Below are 22,734 nucleotides of genomic sequence, written 5' to 3'. Positions count from 1 at the left end.
GGCGGGAGGCACCGCCCGCAGGGGTTGCGGTTCCGGGGCGCGGGCGGGCGGCGGGCGGCGGGGCGGCAGCATGGGGATCACCAAGGAGGGCCTGAAGGAGGCCATGAAGTACATGCTGGAGTCGCAGGGCTTCGACAGGGTGCTCCGCAAGGTACGGGCACTTGGAGGGCAGGGCTCCGGGAGCGCGGCCCCGGCCGGGCTGCTCGTGTATCGAGCTTGTGTCCCCTCCCGGGGCAGCAGGCTGAACCGGGATCGCGGGTCAGTCCGCCGGGCTGGAGAGGGCCGAGCTAACACCGGGTACACAACCCAACTGCTATAACTAGAATAATAACTCGGTTGTTATTCAGCAACTCTCGTTAAATACTCCTGCTGCCTTCCAGCAGCTCCTGAAGGTGACTGTCCTGTGTAACCTTCAGAAGTCATTCAGTGAGTGGCATTCCTCCCTTCGCAGTACGTGCAGAGAAGCTAACTTCCAGGACCGTGATTTATGAAATGAACTCTTCCCTGTTTAAAATTAAATGGTAGCTTGTTATGATATGTTACACCTCAGCCTGAGGTCAGACTGAAAGCACGATGCTCTGAATTTCCACACAAGGCCCTAGCGTACACCTTGTGGTATAAAGCAGTGTAATTGACTGGTGCTGCTGTGGTGTCTGCTACATTGTGCTCAAAAACAGTTGAACTTACTGGATTGCCTCAAGTTGGGTAGCGTGTGGTGGCATAGCTGCTGTGTAAGGCAGTCCTGTGAAGCAGTTTCAGTGTTCCCATTAAATTTTGCAATGCTGCAGTTCTCCCTTTAATTGATACTTGTTTGTGTAACTGTGACATGGAGTACTGGAGTAAATATCTCTAAAAAAACCACTCATGTAAAAATCCATATGCTTTGCTTTGTAGAGAAGCAAATGTAATAATGGAAGCAGTGCTTTTGTTGACAGCTCCATGACCTGATACATTTAATAGAAAAAACCTATATGCAAAGCAATTCTTACTGTCATGTTTTTTCAAGACATGTTGGTGAGTATGAAGTTTTTTAAAAATGTATAAAGCTCAAGGAGATAATTAACTTATGGAGTACATTTAGTTCTTAGTTACCACTTCACTGTGATACCTTTCCTCTCCTTTTAAATCCTGATACGTGGTGAGCAAATATTAGCATTTCAGCTCATAAAGGTAACTGGCTGGAAGTGAGCCTTGGGAGACAGGCTTCCTGTCTTGCTCTGGAATACTTTTAGATTTTTCCTGCAACCTTCTAGAATTAGGATGCTATGCATCTGATGATAATAACAATAAAAGTACAGTTTTATTTGAATTAAAAGTGACTGCTGCTTTTCTGGGAGATAACTGAAATTGCTCTTACCACAACTAAATGACCCAAGGTTTTTCTTATTCTGGAGAACAGATGTTTTAGTCTGAAACGTGTCACCTCCAGCCTCAGACTTCGTTCCTGGTTTAACACCAGTGTGGTATGCACACAGGGTTTGATGACTGTGTTTAAAGCCTGGAATCTGACACAGCGTGCTGTTCCCCGAAGCAGACGCGTGGGAGGACAAGCCCAGCAGGGCTGGGAGAAGCACAGACCAGCAGCTCTAGCTAAGTAGCTCCTGGAAGCGTTCAAGTACTGAATATTTTTGTCAAGGAGAGCAGGCATGTAGTCCCTGATTGGAGCCATGACAAATGGAAGCAGATGCTTTCCTCGCCTCACTGGTGGATTGGAGCACCGGTCCCAAACGGGAGTGGAAGCCATCTGCTCCCAGTGTTGAGCATCAGCAAAGTCCTTAGAAATTCCATCAGAAGCTTAGGCCTTCAGTGCAGTGCAGCATGCCCGATTTAGGACTTGGAGTTTTCATTGATATAGGTGCTATTTCTATATTAGGATGTTGCCTCAGTAACTTCTTCTCTGTTTAATCCCAGATATTTCCATTAGAAGACACTGTATTATATCATCATTGATCTTGGTATCATTTGTCTGCAAAATTTGGATAAACTCTGGCTTATCAGAAAGGGTGAAACTGAGCTCTTACACTGCATTATAAATAAGGAACAATGAAACTGGAAACATTTCAATCTCAATACTTTTTAAGATCAAAAAATATTTAAATCGACTCAGCTGGTAACAGTATGGAAACAGGCAAGTCTAAAAAAGCCTTTGAAAAAAATTGAAAATTAATAGGAATTACAATAAATATGTCCACATTTCACTTTTAATAGTCTAAAGGCTGTTCAAAGCCTTAGTTACACATGTAAATATACATGTGGAACTTACCCCAGCTGGGCATCTGCTTTCAGATTTTGAATACAGTGCTACTAACAGAAGAAACTTAAATAGAGATTTTAAAACACTGAATTGCAGTAACTTCTTGGTCTGAAAATTCCAGCTGATTGTGTTGGTTATAGGGGGAAGCATGGTACCATAGGTGGACTGTAATTCTGTACTTACCACCTATGGGTTGGAATAAAATTGTATATGGAAATAATGATGCTGTAACACTGCGATACAGCCTTGGATACTTGTACTCAATATATGAATTTCCAGTCAGGGAGGCCAATCTGATCCAATGCTCATTTCCAAATACTCATTTTTACTGAGATTGCCCTAATAGAATGATGAATTAATTACTGGTGGTCTCATTTCCATTTTGGGAGCTAACAAATATGCCTTCACATCTGTGGTGCACACAGATAGTCAAATCAGTTTTGTGTTCCCTCTAATCTTTCACTCACAGATTAAAGCAAAAGGAAAACTGAAGACAGTTTCCTCCTGAGGAATTCCTGACAGTATAGCTAGTATTGAAGTTTTGTTACACTGTCAGTTTAAATATTTATCTGCATTAGAAATACAAATTTTTCTAAGGCAACAGTCTTCTGCTCAAAAATTATGGAAATATCTAATGGGACTGTTGAATTACTATATTTTCCATTTTTAATTTCTCTCATGGGTCCAGAGTTAGACAAGATTTACTTTCAATTTGATTAAGGGCAATATTAGGTGTTGGTACTACTGTCAGTAAGCTTTTTATTCCTTTTTTGGTTACACAGATGAAACTTCAATCTGCAACTCCTGGAAAAGTAGTCTGTGAAATGAAAGTAGAGGAGGAGCACACAAACAGAGGAGGCACTTTACATGGAGGTTTGACAGCCACACTTGTGGATGTGGTGTCAACAGCAGCATTGCTGTACACAGAAAGAGCAATGCCTGGGGTCAGTGTGGACATGAACATCACGTAGGTATCATCCACTGTGTTTACTAAAATATACTAACTCTTCTGCCCCTATTGACTCCATTGTACATCAGCTCTGTGGTGTGGCACTCACACACCACAAAAAATGGGTATTTTCTTTGGCTTCAGAAGTCCTGTTTTGAGAAATTAAGGGGTTTGCATGTGTGTATTTGGAGACAGTGCCATTTGGTTTTAAATTTTGAGTTGGACCTTCTCAAGCTTTTAATTGTTACATGTGTTCAAGAGACAGTGCCCATTCCTTCACAGAATGTAAAGGGAGGTGGATATGTGGTCAATTTTAGTCTTAAGAAATTCGTTTGGTTTCAGCTTTCGCTTGTGCAGCTATGTTAATGTCTCCTCAAAACCCAAAGTCTGGGGTAAGCAGCTTTCTATAAGCCCTTTTTTATTATTAGTCCATAAACCTGAGAAAAAATATTAAAGCAGGAGAGAGTTTACCTGTCTTGTGTGCTCATGTAGAGGGTGAATTACAGATTGAATCAGAATTTCTCAGTGGAAAAAGATTCCTTTGCTCTAGGTCATTTTAAGGTATTTTTATACTGAGAATAGTTCTTCCTGCAATGCAAATTCAAAGCATAGTGTCTTAAAAAAACCCAGTTTTTCTGGCACTTTCTTTGATCATGCTCTTGTAGCTTGTCAGCTTTGCTTCATTACTTCTAATGACGATATTATGACCAGTTGGAACTAAAGTAATCCTACTTGGAATAATTAACACAGAGCATTAAAAATCTTAGAAAAGTAACCCCTCATCAAAACTGTCTTTAAGAAAAAAAACAAAAAGCCTTTACAAGTGTGTGGGGAGTGATCTGTATCTTTACCAGGTCCCTTCCTTTCTCTCCTGCACCTTCTGATTTCTCCACTGGGTAGATGGGATGCAGCATCCATTTGAGCTTCATACTACCCCTGTGATGACTAGGATCTTACTTGAAATTAAAACCTGAAATTCTCCTATGATTAGGGGTTTTTTTCCCTGGAGTAGTATAACAAGAGGCCAACATCTGAATTACTGACACAATCAGGTATGTCACCCAATTACGTAAAGGCTGAGATCGGAAGAAAGTGCTGTCTCTGGAGGTGATCCAAAATTACCTTCAGGCAGTGTTACATGAAGCAATATTAATAGCTTTTTTAAACTTGGACTACTGCTTTGATTGAACGAGTGAGATTGGATATCCAATATTGTTAAAAGAACTTTTTTTCCTTTTTGGGAAAGAGCTTTTTAAAAAGTTGTCATGAGGAAGCTATTTCAGTAATGGAAAGAACAGAGAGAAACAGAGAAATTTTTTTTTGGTAACCACAAGAGGATCAGCAGCAGCTTCTGGAAGTGAGACAAGGCTGAAACCCTGCCCTTGTCAACCAATGGAGCTGCTGCTACATCAGCATTAGGCGTGACTGACATTCTTGTGACACGGCGTCGTGTATAAAAATGGACTGGTTGATGAAATTTATCTCAACAAGATTAACATCCGGCAATTCTACATTCTCCTCTGCAGTTCTAACATTTGTAGATTGTTCCCTTACCTCAGATCATGGTTGGATCATGTTCCTCCTAATTCTTTCCAGGGCAATTCTTTGTGGGGAAATGCCTTCCTATTCCCTGAAGAGTGTGTTTTGAAAGCACATCCTCCTGCTCATGTAAATAAAAACAAAGAGTTGTCTAACGAATGGAAACAGAATTTGAGGGCTGCCCAGATTTCCGTGACTTTCCTCGAGCAAGGGTATGGGAAACAGTTAACCTATGCTTACAGCTCCATACAGAAATGACCTTCTGGAGCCTTTGTAACAATGACATTTTGCAGCTGAAGCAGCCAGACTAGTTTAGAAAGGCTGTAGGGAGCCAGCAGTGGTTGAAATAGGACTTGGAGCTGAACTTTTAACTGAAGTCTTGGATACCTCATTGTTTCTGTTCCAAAACAGACTTTTCCTCAGAACCAAGCCAATGGGTTTCTTTCTAGCCTCCATTTTCTCAGAGAACTCTTACACTTACTTATATTACTAAGTATATATGCTTATATAACTCTAACTACTTATCACTGCCAGTACTTAGAGGAGCACAAATACATTAGAAGTGGAGGTTTTCAAGTAGGCAGGCAGACAGATGTGTCTTTATTACCCACTTCTGCTAACCTTCATGATAATATAAAATGCAGGAATATTCTTGGATTTGTCCTCTGTACAGTCTCTTACTTGTTCCTTTCTTTCTTCCTTGAAGATACACTTCTGCTGCTAAGATTGGAGAAGAGATACTGATTACAGCTCAGATTTTGAAGCAAGGAAGAAACCTCGCATTTGCCACGGTGGATTTAACAAACAAGGCAACAGGAAAGTTAATTGCACAAGGTAGACATACAAAGTTCATAGGAAATTAATATGAAAAATATTTTAAATAATAATGTTGGACTTCAGAATCCCATACAGAATTATTTTCTCACTTATGCAATATCATCTGCACAAAGTTGACAAGTGAATTTGTCTCATTTCTATAATAAATGAATAAATTTCTTAATTACCACCAGAATTGCTACAAGCCTGGGTTTTGGTATGAACAACAGAGTGTGACAGCATAGGGATGCACCTGGCTTTTTTTGGTCAAGATAGCAGAAGGGAAGAGCCTTTGGACCAGCCATATGGTTTACCAGCATGACATGTTGTAAGAGATTCACTTTTTTTACCTGTGGTGTCATGTGACAAAGCAACCCTGTCTTCAGGCCTGTCACAGTCACACTCAAACACCACTAGATGTGCTTCCAAACTGTACTTGTTCCCTAAGATGGCAGTACAGAATTCCTATAACATCATGCCAAACTGGTTTGAAAGTGTAAAGCAGGCTAATGCAAAATAGAATTTACTGATGCTGTAACAAATCAAGAAGTATTTAATAAAGCTTTCTGAAACTACCTTTTTAAAGATTGTTTCATAGTTTTGTAGGCTCTTTGCACTGAGTAAAAGCTTGCCAGCATGGAGTGGGTGAGAGAGAGTGTGGTGGAACCTTTGTACACAAATTCACCTGAGATGTCCTCATCTCCTTCTGATCCCCGAATGTGAAAATGCAGTTACATCGTGGGGGCTTTTCACCTCCAGCTACCTGAAATTGTGTTATATTTGTTTAAAAATCATCACCTGCATGTTACAGATGTATCAAAATAATTTCAATGAGCTTTTGTTCAGGCTAAGGCTGTAGATTATCTGATGTGGGCTGAATGTGAGAGTTAAGCTGCTGTTCATCAGCTGATAACTGGTCTCCTCTTGCACTGTTGGGGACAGGCTTAGCTGCTTTCTTCAAACTGTTGAAAAATGATCTGTGGCAAGGCTGTCAGGCTGTAATAAAAGGAGCAATGCTACATATGCAGTGCATGTTTTTCTCTTGTAGCAAAAAGCTAATCTGCCCTAGTAAAGGGCATGTGTAAGTCCTTTTTGTTATGGAAGTTGACTCATTGTCTTCATTTGTTTGAGTTTTGTGATGAAATGTGCAGTTAGGGGTTTTTCTATGCATTCCTAAACCTAAAGAAATAATTTTCAATGAGTTAGGTGACCTGTTCATGCAGAGTGGTTTTCAATACAAAGTTGTACATGTTTACTAATGTGTCATCAGTCTTTCCAAGATGACTTTTAAACAAGTAAGATGAACCGATAACTAACCCTTCAGGGGAAGTTCTCTAAAAATACCTACAGTGGGCTCAGGCTACCAGCATGTATTTTTGCTGCAAGTTTTAACAGTTTTTCATGGTATATACATTCTCAACAAAATCTTTTTCTCTGGGGCTGTCTTAGAAGCATACATGGCTTACATGCAAGTGATTAGTTGAACTTCTAATAGTAGTATCTTCTTTTTTGCAGTACATTCATAATTGGTTTTCCCCCAGTACTTGCACTGACTCATCCTCAGAAAGCATCCCTGAATCCCACTTAAAGAACACAATGCTTTGCTGAAACAGTTCTACAAAGGTGCTTTGTTTTAAATCTTTGCTCATCAGAACTAGATGCTTCAGTATATTAAATTATCAATTTACAGCTCCCTCTGCCTGAAGCACTATTATGAGTCTTAAGTATCTCCAGTTCTTCTGCAATTACTTGGATGAGCAGAGAGGATCCATCAAAGCAACTGGACACGCTCACTGACTTTGGCAATTGCTGCTCTGGTTATCTTTCTATTAACGTGTTCTGACATCTCCAGTCATCTTTTTTCTCATTCTTAAGTTTACCGGTTTTCTTCGATGGGTTACTCATGTAGTAAAATGCAGGGAAGTAGAAGCAAACACTAAAACTGCTCCCCTCCAATTGCTATCAACCCACCTCCCTCACTGGAACACAAGAGTGATTTTGGCTATTACCTGAAATAAAAGGCAGAGGGTAAGAATGAAGGAGGTGCCAAATTCAATATGTGACAAATAATTGAGAACACTTCCAGCTTTACTGCTGGGGCCACTCTGTCCTTGTGTAACTGTCCCAGAGCAACTTAACACGGCTTCCCTCAATCAGCGCTGGCTGCCTCAGGAACCTATCAGAGTTAAGTGGTCCCATTCTATCACTTTGCATTCATCATATCTACATAATTACAACTGAAAAGCATCCAGGCCAATTGAGAGTGGCAAACCTCAACAGGGAAACAACAGTATCTTCCTGTTCCCTTTCCAGCCTGGCAAGGACTGTTTCAGGCTGAGAGGGAAACGGAAATAAACCTCCCTGAAATAACAAGTGAATTCTCTTCTCCCTTACAGCAGGCTATTCAACACAGCATTTTAGTACTGCCTAATTAATAAGAGGGACACCATTAATATGCAGGCCAGTTATTTCAGAAGCAGGTAATTAAACTGATTATTTTAAGACAACCTTGTCTGTTACCCTCCACCAGCAGCAGTATGTTGACCTCGTAATTTATTTCACAACTTAACTGAAGTACAGAGATTATCTCAGAAGGAATTGTCGCCAGTGAGCTTGCCCAGCTTTGGGATTAAACTCTCAAGCATACTTAGAAGCGCTCTTTACGGATTTCACTCTAACCTACATGTTGAAAAATCTTTTTACCTTAGCTGAATCTCAAAGAAAGTAATGGAAACAAATTACCATAATAAGGACAAATGGTACATGGCTCCACCTGGCATCAAACAGACCTCCTGGGGGGTTGACCTGGTTCCATCACTGCCGATTTAGGCATAATTCCCTTACAAGCAAGCAAATAAAGTGACTTCATGAGCTCATCTTGTGAGTCTTAGCAGTTACTGCATTCCATATGCAGTAACTGACAGACAGTTGCAAGTTCCGTATCTTACAGCTAATGAGACCAGCCCTCCTGTATTGCAGTTTGTTGTGTTTTGGGGTTTTTCTTTTAAACATACCAAACACGCAAATCATACTTACGTCTCGGTGTCTGTTCTTATGGAGGCCACATAGTGCCATGAAACATATTGAAGAACAGTTTGTCTCTCAGTGACAGTAACTTCAAATTCTCACTTCATGCAGTACCCTGGCCAGCCAAGTGTTTCATGCAGGTTTCACGCCACTACTGTCGCACAAATGCATTCAGACTGACACCCACGGGCTCACACCATGTACAGCTGTGCTTTACAGATGCTTTGAGAAAATAAGGAATCAGAACAGACTTGTTCCCACTGGCATTTGAAACTAGGGGTCCAGATGCTAATCAGGGAAAATACAGATCAGATTAAGATGCAGTGAGAAGGGGTTTAGTTATTGACTCCAGCTCTTGGGAAGACTTGTGAGGAAGAAGGTAAGGAAGGGTGTCACTGCTGAAACAAGTGCCGAACTATCAGAACTCCTCAGTCTCTTAGGTCGAGCCACCCATCACAAGGGGTCTCATTGCTGAGCTGCTGGTTTACAGTTCTCAAATTCACAAACATCACCACCTAAAGGGGATGGAGCAGGGAGGGCAGGGATATGAGGTGAATTAGGCTGTTAAGTAACTGTTCTGAACAGCAGTTCAAATTTCTTCAGCTTCATTGACTGCCTCTGAGACACTGCCAGGGCATACGAAAGAATTTCCAACTGCATTACATCATTCACAATTTTAGAAATTTCCATATGCAGAAACTATTTATCCAGAGCCCCCCCAAACCTCTACCTTACCTCACTGTTCATGGAATTTAAAAAAAAAAAAAAAAAAAAGCACTTAGATGCCTATTTTGCTACTTGAATTCAGGGACCACATGATGACAGTTACCACCTCTGTGATTCTGTAATGCATTCACTGACTGACTGCTACCACCAGACCACAATCCCAAGCTGCCATGGTTGTGGGACACAGCAGCATATACAGTTCTCGCTTAAAAGAGAATAAATTACATGTCAGCTTTTATCAAACAAGACATCTTCTATCCTTCAGGGTAAAAAAAAAAACAAAAACAAATGAACACCAAACAAAAAGACCCTTATTTTTGTTTACTAAGACAGTACTGGGGCTCGTACCACTGCAGTAAAATTCTGGATCTTTGATTTATTTTGCTTAAAAGCAGTAGCTGCTTGAATGTATTTCAGGAATCCAGAAGCGCAATTTTTTTAGTGGGTGCTCTAGCGTACAGTAATTGTGCTTAAATTAAGGGACCTTTCCATATGTAGATCCTTTCCAAACAGAAGTAGGCCATGGATATCTTCAGCTCTAAAAAGCATTTCAGTCACCCATGCAGAAGAGAAATTACACTTAGCTTCAGTTAACCTGTAGAGCTGATGCAGCCCTCCACAGCATCTGCACTACCTGGTGAGCCTCATAAGCTCCCTCCCAGCTGCAGGGCACAAAGCAGAACCTACTGCTGCAAACACAACTGCAACCTTCTGCTGGTATTCCTGACTGCAGAGTTCAACTCTGCTCCAAGACCACCACAAAGAAGATTTGGACACCAAACTAATACAAAGTGTGCAGCCTGGGTGCATGATAGCAGGAAAAGCTATGGGAACTGCCAGTCCCAGTGCAGAGGCTAGCTCTCTCTCAGCCTGCCAGGTACAGGTGACACCTACACACTGAGGCTTTGCTCTCACACCACCAGCATGGCATCAGGTAGCACAGGTCCAAATGAAGGCAACACCTGCACACAGAAATGTCCCTTCCAGGTGCTAATGATACTAAGGGACAAGCAGTAACATGGGCCTCATAACCCACTCTCCTAACCATGACTAAAGATCACTAAAATGAAAATCTCCACAAGGCTTATTCCAGAATAACAACTCAGGCTGGTACCATTCCTAACATCCATGCTAATCTTTTTTTTCTCCTTATGTAAAGGGTTTTAATAGTGTTTTATCTCATTACTTCACCCCAGAAAGCTGTTCCAGAATCTATAGGCTTACACAGCTTGTGATTTTGTTACAGCAATAAATGCAAAAGGAAAAAGCTGAGATGATTTTCCTGGCTAATAAAAGTAAATAGCAATTAAGTAAACTCACATGGCATGTCTGCTTAGTGAATGTACTCTACTCTCGACTTCATCATGCTCAATGGCAGAAACCTGAATGTAATCTCAAATGAAGCCTCCAACAGTCCATTAGACTAATCTCACTTTTAAGTAGCAAAAAACCCTTCAGTGACTCTTTTCACTGTTCAAGCCCCCCAGATCCTGATTCAACATAAGCTGGTGTTCAGTAACTGCACGTAACCTAAATGACTCAGCACATTGCAAGTGCAAGCAAAAGCAGTGTTCTCCTGGCAGCAGAACAGGAGTGGGAAGGGAAAGATGCCTGCAGAGCTCACAAGCTGCAAGTATGTCCAAGGACCAAGCATTTATAGCACTCGTGTCACATTTTGAAGTAAATTCAAAACTAATAAATTGCAGCTTAATGCATCAAGAAAAAGATGTGGTCATTCCCAAGGACCACGGCCACCTACCATAATGAAGGCTGATCCTCGGGTTTGTATTTTCAAAGTACAATCAAGTAGATCATTCAGAAGTTTCAGTTTTTTAGAAGTCTAGGTAATTTTACAAGTTCCAATTTTCATCTTTCCACCTGCTGTTTTTCTAACAGACTTAACACTTTGTGATGAAAAAATGAATTTGCAGCAAGAGATCAGTATCTTTGATCTAAAACTTTCAATGCCCAGAGATTAGTAACTGAGTAACCAATTTTTTCCTTTTTTAAAGCACTGACTAATCCCAATGTGTTTCTAGTACCTGATTTATCACTTAACAGATGAATTTTCATATTAATAAAATAAACACTAAAGGTATAAAATGGCTTTTAAGAGTGAATTTATACTTTGAGACAGACATCACAAAGGGCATCAACTGCAAACTATAGGCCTGTTACATTTTGGCAGTACTTGTACAGCAGTTCTGTCTTATCTTACCATATTTTGGTAACTCTTGCACAGCTGCAGCAGCTTGTAAAGTGAAGAGACGCTTCACAGCCATGTACAGACTAACATTTAAGAAGCTTCTCATCATCCGGGAAGCACCTGACACAAGCTTCCCTTCACCACATAATTCACTGAGTTGCCAAAGAGTTAGTGGCCTTCTGTCTATTTAATTTATCCCTGCCCCCTTGGCACTTACCAAGTTCTCCTGACAAATCCTTAAGCAACAGCCTGGTAAAGACCCATTCTCAGGTGCAGTACCGAGTGTACTTCAGTTTTTGGTATTAGAATGTCCAAAGGAGCCACAAAAGCAGCTGACAGTAGGTAGTAACTAAAATTCTTTCTTATAAGAAAGCCTTTCTGTATTTGCAACCAACTCCAAAAATGAGGTGCACACCCTCAAAAACTGTGTTTTGGAAACATTGGTTTTGTGAGATAAAACCTACACTTTGAAAAAGCCTACCAAAAAGCCATTAACCTGATATAAAGAGGGCCAGAAATCAAAAGCTAGGTATTACAAACTACTTCCACTTGCTTCTAAAGGATATTTTGCTGAAGTAGTTTAACCAAAGACCATTCCAAGATTGAACTGGAAGTTCCACTGAGAAAGACTGGAGCAAGAATTTAATCTCTTCCCTCAAAAGCCATCCTGTTTAAGGGGAGAGAAACTCTTCAAAGATGCCAAATGATACAAGAACAAACTCTCATATTTCCCAAAGTTCATATGCTCTGAAGCCTGTTGGTCCCCTTTTTTTCCCCCCACTACTTGGACAATGCAGATGGCTCCAAACTCAGTCTGGTAACACAGCAAAAACATACAGTTTGTTAGCTGGGTAGTATAGGCCACATTTAACAAAATTAGTATTCCAATTTTTTGTTTCCTCTAATCCTAACTGTGTTCTCCCAAGAAAGCATGGCGTTATTTGTCACAAGGAACAAATGAGCAGCCTGTCTTATGCACCCTGTAGAAAACTAAAAGAAATCAATTAAACTGAACAGGTTGTTTCCTGTAATAGAGAGAATTAAAATCCGTACCATTACTGAGCTTGAAAAGCACTGTACACAGCCACTCAGGCCAACATCTTGAGGCTTCTTGTAAGAGAAACTGGACTGACGAAAACCAAAATTCCTAATTTGCTTTGCTAATCAAAGTAACTATAGCCCTATTCTCACTGCAGTGAGGATATCCAAAATGACAAGTCAAGAACAAAGCATGGCACTTAGCAAATTCCCAACTCCTGCAACTTGAATGTTTGAGACCCTACAGAACTTCTCACAAGCTTCATGTGAACACGTATTATATCTTACAGATCATTCAAAGAAGAGGCAATTAAAGTTGAGAAATTTTCAGTACTATTAGCAGGTATGGTGGATACTAAGTATTTCAGAAAGTCTTAGTATTCTGAAAAGCAGCATTTTTAAGATATTTCTTTGTAACTTAAGGCAACTGTGAAAGTGAAGTTGGAGCTTTCAGGTGGTGTTTTTGTAAGGTGTTTCAGATTAACCTGTAGGAACTTATAACCAAGGAAGTAAAAACACTTATGTACCAATACAGTCATATAGTAGTAATACCATTATTTGTGACAAGTACTTTTCAAAACATATAGCCCATATTTGTAAGAAAACCTTTGCCACTGATCTTTGCTGATCTTAACATTTTACAGTCTGCACATTTGTAGTGGGTGACACTGTTAAGATGCAAGATGCTACTAAAATTCAATTGATAGGATTTCCATAAATAAAACCAGCCATATTTCACCTAATTTATTTAATTTCCAATTTCTTCCAATTCCAAACAAAAGCTAAATACAAGTTTTAAACAGGTAAGCACTAGTTTTATCCAAAGGGAGTAGGCTTATGCAGTTTTACTCCAGTAAAGTACTCAACCCTTAAGCAGAGCCTTCTTTGTCATCAAAACTATACAGTAGTCTTCCTTTTATCATTGCACAATCTTAAAATGTTCTGTCAGAACCAAACTTTTCACACTTCAAACACTATTTTACATTGGTTTATAATGTCTATTTCAAAAGAAAAAAAAAAAAACCAAAAACCTCGATGGGTTTTCCATAAGAAATGTTTTAGAAACCAGTATTTGCACAGTCACCTGCAAGTTTACAAGTCTCAACTCTCAAGAAAAAATAATCCTCTACCAACATTGTTTCTGCAGCTATTATTTTACCTTTGAGCTGCTTTAGCAACTTCAGACTCCAAGTCTGCCTCATCTGTATAAACGCATCCAACTCAAAAGAATAGCTTCATACAGTTATACAGCAACTTGGGGAAAGAGATCCAAAACAAAAGTGCCAGTAAACTTAGACATGGCCCAGCAAAATAAAAGAGGCAAAAAATGCCTGTACATTAAATGAGATGCTTTTTTTTTTTTAAAGAAAGACTTCTTTCCCACATTTACTTCCTATTGTAATAGCCACTTCTTCGTTCATTAGAATGAATGATAGTGCTCTTCGATACAATCATTAACAGCAAAGCTATAAAGCTTTTATACCCGTTACATTCACTTCTCACCCTCAAAATACTGATGGTTAACATTAGAGATGTTAGGGGGCATGACCAGCACAAATGGGAACACCACCACAAATGATCACCTTGTGCTTTCAGATACATTTGTTTCAATGTACAGTCCCTTCATTTCACATTTTAATAAGATGCTGATGCAGTGCAGAAGTGTGCAGAGCATCCTCTCTTTCACAAGGTCCATGCAGAAAACATCTAAAAAAAAATTGCAAAGTTCTGAGATACAAATGATTAAAAAAATCCAGGATGATCAAGTTTCACAATGTATAGTGTTCTGAACATGAGTCCATTTTCTTCTAAATTCTGAAAGAATAAAGTGGTGAGGAAAGTGAAAATCCACTGCTGCATTCTGTGATCTTCCCCATTTTGCTGGCCAGTACCTTACTCTGGCATGTAAGGACAGAGGTGATCCTCTATGGTACCAACCGTCCAGTGAGTGAGCTGCTCCTGTGGCAGGTACAGGCAGATGCTGCATAACTTGAAGATTGTAGCTTTGTTTTTTGGAGTCTAGAGGCAAAAAAAAACCAAAGAAAAGGTATTAAGCCTAGAAGTTAAGTCAGGACTAATAGGCAGACCCCCCCAGACATTTAAAATTCACTGTTTCATACATATAAACAGCCTGAACTTAAAATTAGTCTGCAAACATTAATGCATAGAATGTTTTCACTATTTTGTTCACTCTTCACTTGAATTATTTCTGTATTGTCACCCAAACCAAACCAATATTTTGATTTTCCTAAACACTGTCAGGCCTATTTTAGAAGTTATTTAATTTTTAATACAAGAACATTAATTCTATGCAAACACATGTGTGGCCCATAGTTAGTTTTTGCATGTGTTAATCCTGTTTATAGCATAAATTTCCTCTGAAACTGCCAAAATGCAATCACAAATACATGATCAGCTTTCCTACTTGAGTACCTCACAGCAAAACCACTGATGTTCCCTAGAAGAAAAAGCTTTGTATGATTAAAACACACTTGTTAAAACGAGGACAAAAGAAGTTTACCTGTAAGTGCTGTCTGTCAATGAAGAGAAACACTGACTGGTTAGGGTTGTTGATAACGATTCCAGTCTTGTCCTTTCGGCTCAGAACATGCAGAAACTGTTTTTCATAGTCACCATGATGAAATTCAAACTTGGCCTACATCGTGGGAGGGAGGGGAATAAAATATTTATTAAGATAAAGCTCACAAGTAACCCACTAATTTCCTTCAATCTGGGGGTTTACAACCACTTTTCTTGTTTTCTTTTCTGATTTATTCTCAAAAGCAGAAACTGGGGACCATGGCAGTGACGCACAAGAGTCTTGACACAATTTAAAGAATCCCCTAATTTCATTCTGCCAACACAGACATTAGCCATTGCAATGACATATTAACAACTCAAAGGTACAACTTTACCTGCAGCATATATAAAATCCTATTTACCTTCCTGTGGCAGAAGATCCCTGTGCAACAATTTCTAGGCAAAATTATAATGCTAAGGTTCCATCCATCTCACTCGTCCATCTAACCAAATAAAGCAATTTGGAATACTGACAGAACCTTAACACCACCATCACATTTAGACAAAGATTCATTTGTACTAAGAGGCACATCTAATCCACTTCTACAAATACAAACACACTGTATGCATTTATACATACATGCCATTTGCAAAGGCCCTTTGGAAACTTACATTTTGGAAGGGCTAATGCAACACTGCATAAAGACAGGAGGCAGAATTCGGCATTCAAAACACTGACTGCTTTCTTAATAAAACCAGACAGCGTATTTTTCTAATATCCACAGAACTCGTATCTTACCAACTGATTGGTTAAGGAGAACATTCCCTCCAGGAGTAGGTTATTTATTGAAGTCAAAACCCAAAACCAAATACCTGAACAGGCCTAAAGGGTTCATCAGATCCCTTCCACCGAGAAAACAGGAGACAGACTATCTTCTCAATATCATTCCGAGGCCACAGAATGAAGTCCATCTCCTGGGTACAGCCGATCACATCCTGTGAGCAGTAAAGTTCTGTATTTACATTCCCTCCAGTAGCCAAAGACACAGATAAGCAACTTGTCTATACAGGCACATACTTTAGAAGTGATACTTATACAAAATTTGTTTGACTTTCCATTTCTATTACTCATAACACAACTGAAGTCTTCCTTGCTTTGCTGAATTTTAGTATCAGTAGACACTTAACATAAACTACAACTTTAGGAAAACATTAGCAAAGACTGTCTTCCAATATTCATAAAGCAAAATCACTTAGTTGTACAGCAAGAGTTGTTCCAAGAATTATTAACACATGCCTTCTAAAGGACAAAGACGGCAAGAAGATACGATTCCCAAGGTGTAGCGCTGAATGAGACAAATGCAAGGTAAAGCTTAAGAACGATATATTTAAACAGTTTCAGAACTGTTATTAACCCACTGCTACCCTTCATACTAGACGCCATAAACACGGGTTAGCAGAGCCACTGTGCAGCAAATGAGTTGAGAAAATGAAAAAAAAAAAAAAGGCAGGATTAGCAGCATTAAGATTCATGAGGAAAAGCCAAGTGTTGAAAAAGCGTAATTCAGCAAGTGTGAAAAGAAGCCTTACCCTGCGCATAGACTGGTAGCGGGGTGCATGGAGCTGTACTACATCCTTCTCCAGAAGCTCTAAGGAACTTTCCAAAGAATAGCTGGAATCCCGCACACCTTTCAGGATATTTTCTTCATAGTTATTGGTCATGACTGGTATCACTTCAGACACTTCAAAAAGCGCTGACTTTTTCTTCTAAAGAAAGCACAGATTACATTAAGATTACAATCCTTTCTAGGAAACGACAGGTAATAGTTTATTTCAGGATTTGTAATTTTCCGTGTAAATGTGTAAAATACACATCCCACAGGCTAGGACTTTGATACAAACCACACTAAAATTTACATGCTAAAGTTTATGAATTAAACATAATCAGACCAGCAACTTTTATAAAAGTTGAACATGTTTTTGTAGTCTCCAAAAATGCAGATTTACATATCAATCTTGAAAATACTACAATTCTATCTAAACATTAACAGAATTGCCTCTTCTTCAAGTAGAGTACATGACTTTGGGATGACCAAGAGCCTCTGCAAGCTTCTCTCTGCCAATCAAATAATACCTTTTTTACCCTTTTCAATTTTTTAGAGTTGGCCTTTTATGAAAGGTGAAATCTTTCAATGCCACATCTGGTGACAGCAGGTGATTGAGATCCCATCTAAAGTAAGCTATGATCTTCTCAAAGGAGGACTATTTTAATTTGCTACATAACTTTTATACTCACTACAAATATTTCAGCGTCTCTCAAGCAAGGCTAAAACATTATGACAATGTAAAATCATTTAAAGTCTCTTTCTAACAGCTTTGTCACAGCTCATTAGAAGTCTTGACCTACTTAAGAGACAAACTATATTTTACCAAATAATGCAACCAGTTCCCTTGCCCCCCCGTCAGAAGACAGACAGCAGGCAACTATTTGCTGACCAACCTAACTTGAGCTAAACTTCTACTTTAAGCAAACTGGTATGGGATGGACATCTTCGATTCACCGTGATATAAGCAAATATAATAGGATTTAAAACAGGCATTTGCAATGAATTTCTACAAAGCAACCAAACAGTATCAATGTCCAACTGAAAGAGTTAAAGCTGTGTCATCTAAGAAAATCTAACTGCTGCCATTGCTTAAACATGCATATCTATGTTGCCATGACACAGTACCCAGAAATTATATCCTAATATATCCATCTCTGCTTGCACTAGAACTGACAAACAAAAACAAACTGAACTTAGGAATTTTAAAGAAGCTTTTAAAAGTTTTTCAAGGAAGAGTCTTCATTAAAAACACCTAATTATTACACCTAATTATTACACCTAATTATTACACCTAATGCAAAAACTATACATTTCAGGGGATTAAACAATTTCAGTACTCCTCTATGTGCATTTTGTGCATTATGTACTCTGTTGCGATTTGCTTCTATCTTCACTTCCTCATCATTTGTTCAGCACATTCACTTCCTCTAAGAACCTACTTTTCTTAACATTCTGTGGATAAAAACTCTCCCACAACTGCGGGTCTATAGCTGGCTTTAGAGAGACCCAGCTCCCCATCCAGATGTGCAGCATCCAGCAGCAAAGGAGGCAGCCAAGCAAATGAACATTTCCTCTTTGCCCTCCCCTCTCCCTTTCAAAACGGCAGCAGCAGCTCCACATGTGCCTGTGCACTTGGGCCATTTCCACTTCACATTTTGTGACTCCTCCCTTCAACTGCCAGGTCTTCCCTTCTGCTTTCATCAGATAAACACACTCGGCAAATGCCTCAGACAGATTCCCTTCACAGCTCAACTGTGCACAGCCAGCAGTTGAGCAGGTCAAACCCCAATTAGGCTTGAGGAGTTACAGTGTTAACTTAGAAAAATATTTACCCAACACAGAGGTTCCCACGTAACCATTTAATGAGGCACTGGAACCCTCTACATTATAAAATTACAAAGAACAAAACGACAAACATGAACGAAGTAAGTATTATAGCAACTAGCGATTAAAAAAAAAATAAGTCAATGGACTCTATTAATGATAAAATATTTGATACAATCAGGCAGCAAGACTTTGCACGGAACACTTTACATGCAACAGACAACACAGAGACACTTTAAAATCAAATTACCTTGTCTTTGAACACAAAGGCAATGTACATCTTGTAGTCAAACTGGTCAGCTAAAGATTCTTTTTTCTTTCTAAGCTGAGCACGAAGTCTGTTCAGAGCTTGTTTCTTCCGGGAGTTTGGGTCCCCCATTTTGTAATACAGGTGGTACTAAAGCCTTTGGAAACTGTCGCTAAACTATGGGCACCTTTTCGTAAGACTTAAGTACAACCGAAACAAGTCGTTTGATTCCTGCTAATACGACTGAATAGATCAAACGCTAATGTAACCCAAAACCGTACCTCAGGCAATATTTTACGAGAATGTCGTATTGGAGGGGTCAAGAAACAAAGAAAGTAGTTGCCCAGCCATGGCTGGACAAGAGATTTGACAATAAATCAAGAAAAAAAAAAAAAAGAATTTTGAAGAGAAAAATTTGAGCAGTTTAGCCGCAGGAATAAGTGGGAAACAATGAAGACAAAAAAAAAAGAAAACAAACCCCAAACAAATCTTATCACAATTTATGTGTACAATAAAAAGCAACTGGCACAAGCCCAATCCATGGGGGGGTACTTTTGCTCTGCTTACAAAAAAAAAAAACCGAAGCTGAAATTACAAACTGCGTTTTACCCCAGCCAGATCCATGACTCTACTGATAATTATTCTCAGCCTTCCACTATTGCTATGTTGCCTGTCTTTTTCTTTAGAATTATTACACTTGGTGGAGAGCAGAGAAAAGGGTGCAAAGGAGGAGTGCACAACCCGGGAAGTATGACATTTCTCTGCCGCCAACAACAACGAAATCAACTACAGACAACACAGCGCTGGTTTGCAGGGGAGCAAAGAGAAAAGACAGCGGAGTCATTTCTAACTTCATCCTGCTCATCATTGCCCTGAGGCTACTGCTGCCAAAGAGGAGAGGGATCATGATGGCCACTGACAAGGGGCGGACAGGGGTTCATAGGACAGTAGTACCTCACCGAGAGACTAAACCTGAATCAGTGCCCCAAAGCTGGGCTCCTTACCGGTGGGAGAGCCCTACATCCCCCGACACCTCATACACTCCCTGGGCTGCTGATCCCCCGGGGATCCTTCCCTCTCTCTCTGCTGCTGCGAGCACTGTCAGCCGAGGCTGTGCATGGACGGCGCTCTTGGCTTTCCCTTCGGCTTCTCTCTGCACGCAGGGCGGCCGCGCCCGGGGCAGCGGGACACCCTCAGCAGCACCGCCTCTCTCCCCTCTCACTTCATGGCCACGACTCGGAAAACATGGAGTGTGTTTTGCTCCTGCTTTTCGGTGACAGAATCTTTGCGAGGTTTTTTTTTATTATTATTAATTGCAATCTAGGTTGCAATTTGAAACCTCTAAAACACCCTCCCCCGAAAAAAAGCAAATCCCCAATTATCAGGTTATTTTCTTGCTCTCTCCAGACATTTTTTTCCCTTTCCCCAGGTGTTTGATTAATCGGGGTTAAAAAGTTTTTAGGTTAGCAAATTCGTCGGACCAGGTTAAGAAGACGAGGGAGAGAAAGTATTCCTCCCCCTTCTCTATCTGGAGAGAAAGGGAAAAAAACAACTGAAAACAAAAACAAACAAAAAAAAAGGAACCCCTCCCAAAGCTTCCCCCCAATTAAGCAAGAGACTGAGAGGCTCCGACGAGAGCCCGGGACCGTGGCCCGCTCGCTACCCGCAGCCGGCGGGCGCAGGAGGAGCAGTGGAGGAGGAGGTGGCGGTGGTGCTGGCAGCACGGAGAGGAGCCATGTCAAGATAAAGCCACGAAGCCGCGGAGCCCCCCCATCCCTGCCGCAGGGGACACGGTGACCGGGCCGCCCGCTCTGCCGCTGCTCGGCCCCGACCTGGTCCCCATAGTCTAGCTCAGCGCCCCGGGGCCGGGGAGTGGGGAAATGGTGGCGGAGAGAGGAGGAGGAGGAAGAGGCGACGACGGCGGCGGCGGAAGGAGGAGGAAGAGGAGGAGGACGCTGTCCCTGCGCTAGCGGGTCCTACGGAGGAAGGCGGCGGGCATAGAGATCCCGGAGCGGCGGCGAAGGAGGACCGGGACGGCCGGAAAGAATGATGAAAGGGCTGAGGAGAGCCGCTTTTCGCCCAGGCGGTCCCGGGACGTCCTCGAGGGCGACGGCAGGAGCGGGCAGGAGAGAGAAGGAGCGCCTCTGCCTCGGCACGGAGCGAGCGCGGAGCAGAGCTGCGCAGCCACCACCAACCCCTCAAAATGGCAGCGCCTGAGTCACACAGACGCCGCCCTATCCTCACAGCCGGCGCGTACCAAGTGCTGGCACCGCCGGGGGTGTGGCGGCTGCTGTGGTCCAGGCAGTAGAGCTCAGCCTCGGTAACCACCGCGGACACGCCTTGTCGGAAATGGCAGCAAGGAGACTACAACAGCTGCTTGGGACGTCTCCGCACCCTCACCGCGTCAGGAATCCGCCCTGCTCCGCTCTTTCTTTCCCTTCTCCCCCCCGCCCTGGTCAAGCCTCGTGTAACCGCCCGCCCGGCCCGCGTGGTGTCCGCGGGACAAGGACCCGGATGGGGCTGCTCAACACCGCTCTGGGGGGGCGAGGCAAAGGGGAGGGAGGGAACGTCGCCCGCCCCTCCCTCCCTCTCTCCCTCTCCGACAAACGCCTCTTTCCCAAATTCCGTCACCTTACGGGAATACTTGAACTTGTTTCAGCCTTAAGCGTGGTGATGTTACCAGTAAACAAGTGTTGTAGTGGCATATTTTGTGTAGTCTGGTCCGCTGGGGTTTGTATTCAGCCCGTCCTGTGTATGCGAAGTAATACTGTAAATAAAACAACAATTAAAGTCCAACATGTATTCAAAGCTGACATGGCGAGGGGCTGGTCTGTGGCACTAATCTCGCCACAGCAGCCAGTGTGACAGTCCGTGCTCCTCCGTGGTCGCAGCGCTTCCCGAGGAGGTTGGCTAAGTTTTGTAAATAAGTAATTGCTGTTCCAGAGACACAAACACTAATCCTCGGAGGGCAGTAAGCGGTTTTATTTCTGTACTGCAAGGACAGGGTTGTGCCTCCTTCCCTTCCCGTTGTGTGGAAGGAAGGAGGAAGGGCATGGAAGCGAAGCAGGGACAGAGCCTGCTCTGAAGCGCTCTCCCTGCGGGAAGGCCCAGGGCGAGCAGGAAGCATTGCTCTCTCAGCACCAGGTCCGGGCGTTGCGGGCCAGCCCTGCGCCTGGCCTCGGGCGTGCCAGGAAACCTCGCCGTCCAACATCCCCCGCAGCGGGGCTGCTCCCGAAGCGCCCGGCCGTGGAGGTTCGCACCGGGGAGCCGAGATGGTGACCTGCTGGTTTGTGCTGTGGCAAGGCGCAGGCTGCCAAGGGTGGGTGAATGCATCTCTCCCACCTTTGCCGGGAAGCTGGCGCCTGTGACTCACCGGAACAGCAGCGATATTACAGATTACAGGCAGAAGACAAGTGCGGGCACCGTCTCTCTCACTTGATCGCGTTTCAAAGCCCATGCAGCACGACGATGGCACTTTCCAGTAACTCCATATTTCAGTCTTTGTTCCCCCAGTCTCCTACTTGTCCCTGCTGATCCCTTCTGTTCTCTCCTGGCCCTCAAATAAGTTATTTTCCTTTGGCACACCCTTCCTCTACATACTTTCCCTCGGACACTTCTCTCCTGCCAGTCTTGTCAGCAGGAGCTGCGTTGCAGCCCCTTGGACCTCATTATCTTCCCCCGGTGATAGTCAGACCCTCTGATGCCAACACTCTTCTTGCCTTCCCTGACGCGGGCTTTGCCCAGAACATTGCTCTGTTGTTTGAACAGGAACAGAGCAGAAACAGGTAATTTTTACCTACTCAGAGATTGCTGTTCACTCCTACTAAGCGATGCCTATGGAAAATAACCCTTTTTTTTGTGGTAAAAAGCAAGGCAGCTAAATAGGAGGGTTACATTAGTTCTGCACTTTGGTGGCTATTTCAGAATGCCAGAGTTTTTCAACTACAATGTTAGACTGTCCTTAATGAGAGCCGCGTTTGG

General features: G+C 42.0%; 2 protein-coding genes across 2 annotated transcripts; one reads left to right on the top strand and one right to left on the bottom strand.

The window, feature by feature from the left end:
• Positions 1 to 10: 10 nt before the first annotated feature.
• On the top strand, positions 11 to 6,133 carry ACOT13 (acyl-CoA thioesterase 13). Its single transcript, XM_085052405.1, has 3 exons — positions 11 to 151; positions 3,037 to 3,221; positions 5,449 to 6,133. The coding sequence occupies exons 1-3, from the start codon at positions 71 to 73 to the stop codon at positions 5,603 to 5,605; spliced, it is 423 nt and encodes a 140-aa protein (XP_084908531.1). The 5' UTR covers positions 11 to 70; the 3' UTR covers positions 5,606 to 6,133.
• Positions 6,134 to 13,284: 7,151 nt separating this feature from the next.
• On the bottom strand, positions 13,285 to 20,976 carry C2H6orf62 (chromosome 2 C6orf62 homolog). Its single transcript, XM_085052404.1, has 5 exons — positions 18,757 to 20,976; positions 16,666 to 16,842; positions 15,949 to 16,071; positions 15,077 to 15,211; positions 13,285 to 14,574 (listed from the first exon to the last, which is right to left on the bottom strand). The coding sequence occupies exons 1-5, from the start codon at positions 18,883 to 18,885 to the stop codon at positions 14,449 to 14,451; spliced, it is 690 nt and encodes a 229-aa protein (XP_084908530.1). The 5' UTR covers positions 18,886 to 20,976; the 3' UTR covers positions 13,285 to 14,448.
• Between the last annotated feature and the right edge of the window lie 1,758 nt (positions 20,977 to 22,734).

The sequence above is a fragment of the Lichenostomus cassidix genome, chromosome 2 (assembly GCF_008360975.1).
Source record: "Lichenostomus cassidix isolate B80296 chromosome 2, HeHo_3.0, whole genome shotgun sequence".
NCBI lineage: Eukaryota > Metazoa > Chordata > Aves > Passeriformes > Meliphagidae > Lichenostomus > Lichenostomus cassidix.
The sequence above is the reverse complement of the archived record's forward strand: the minus strand, read 5'-3'. Positions and strand labels throughout refer to the sequence as shown.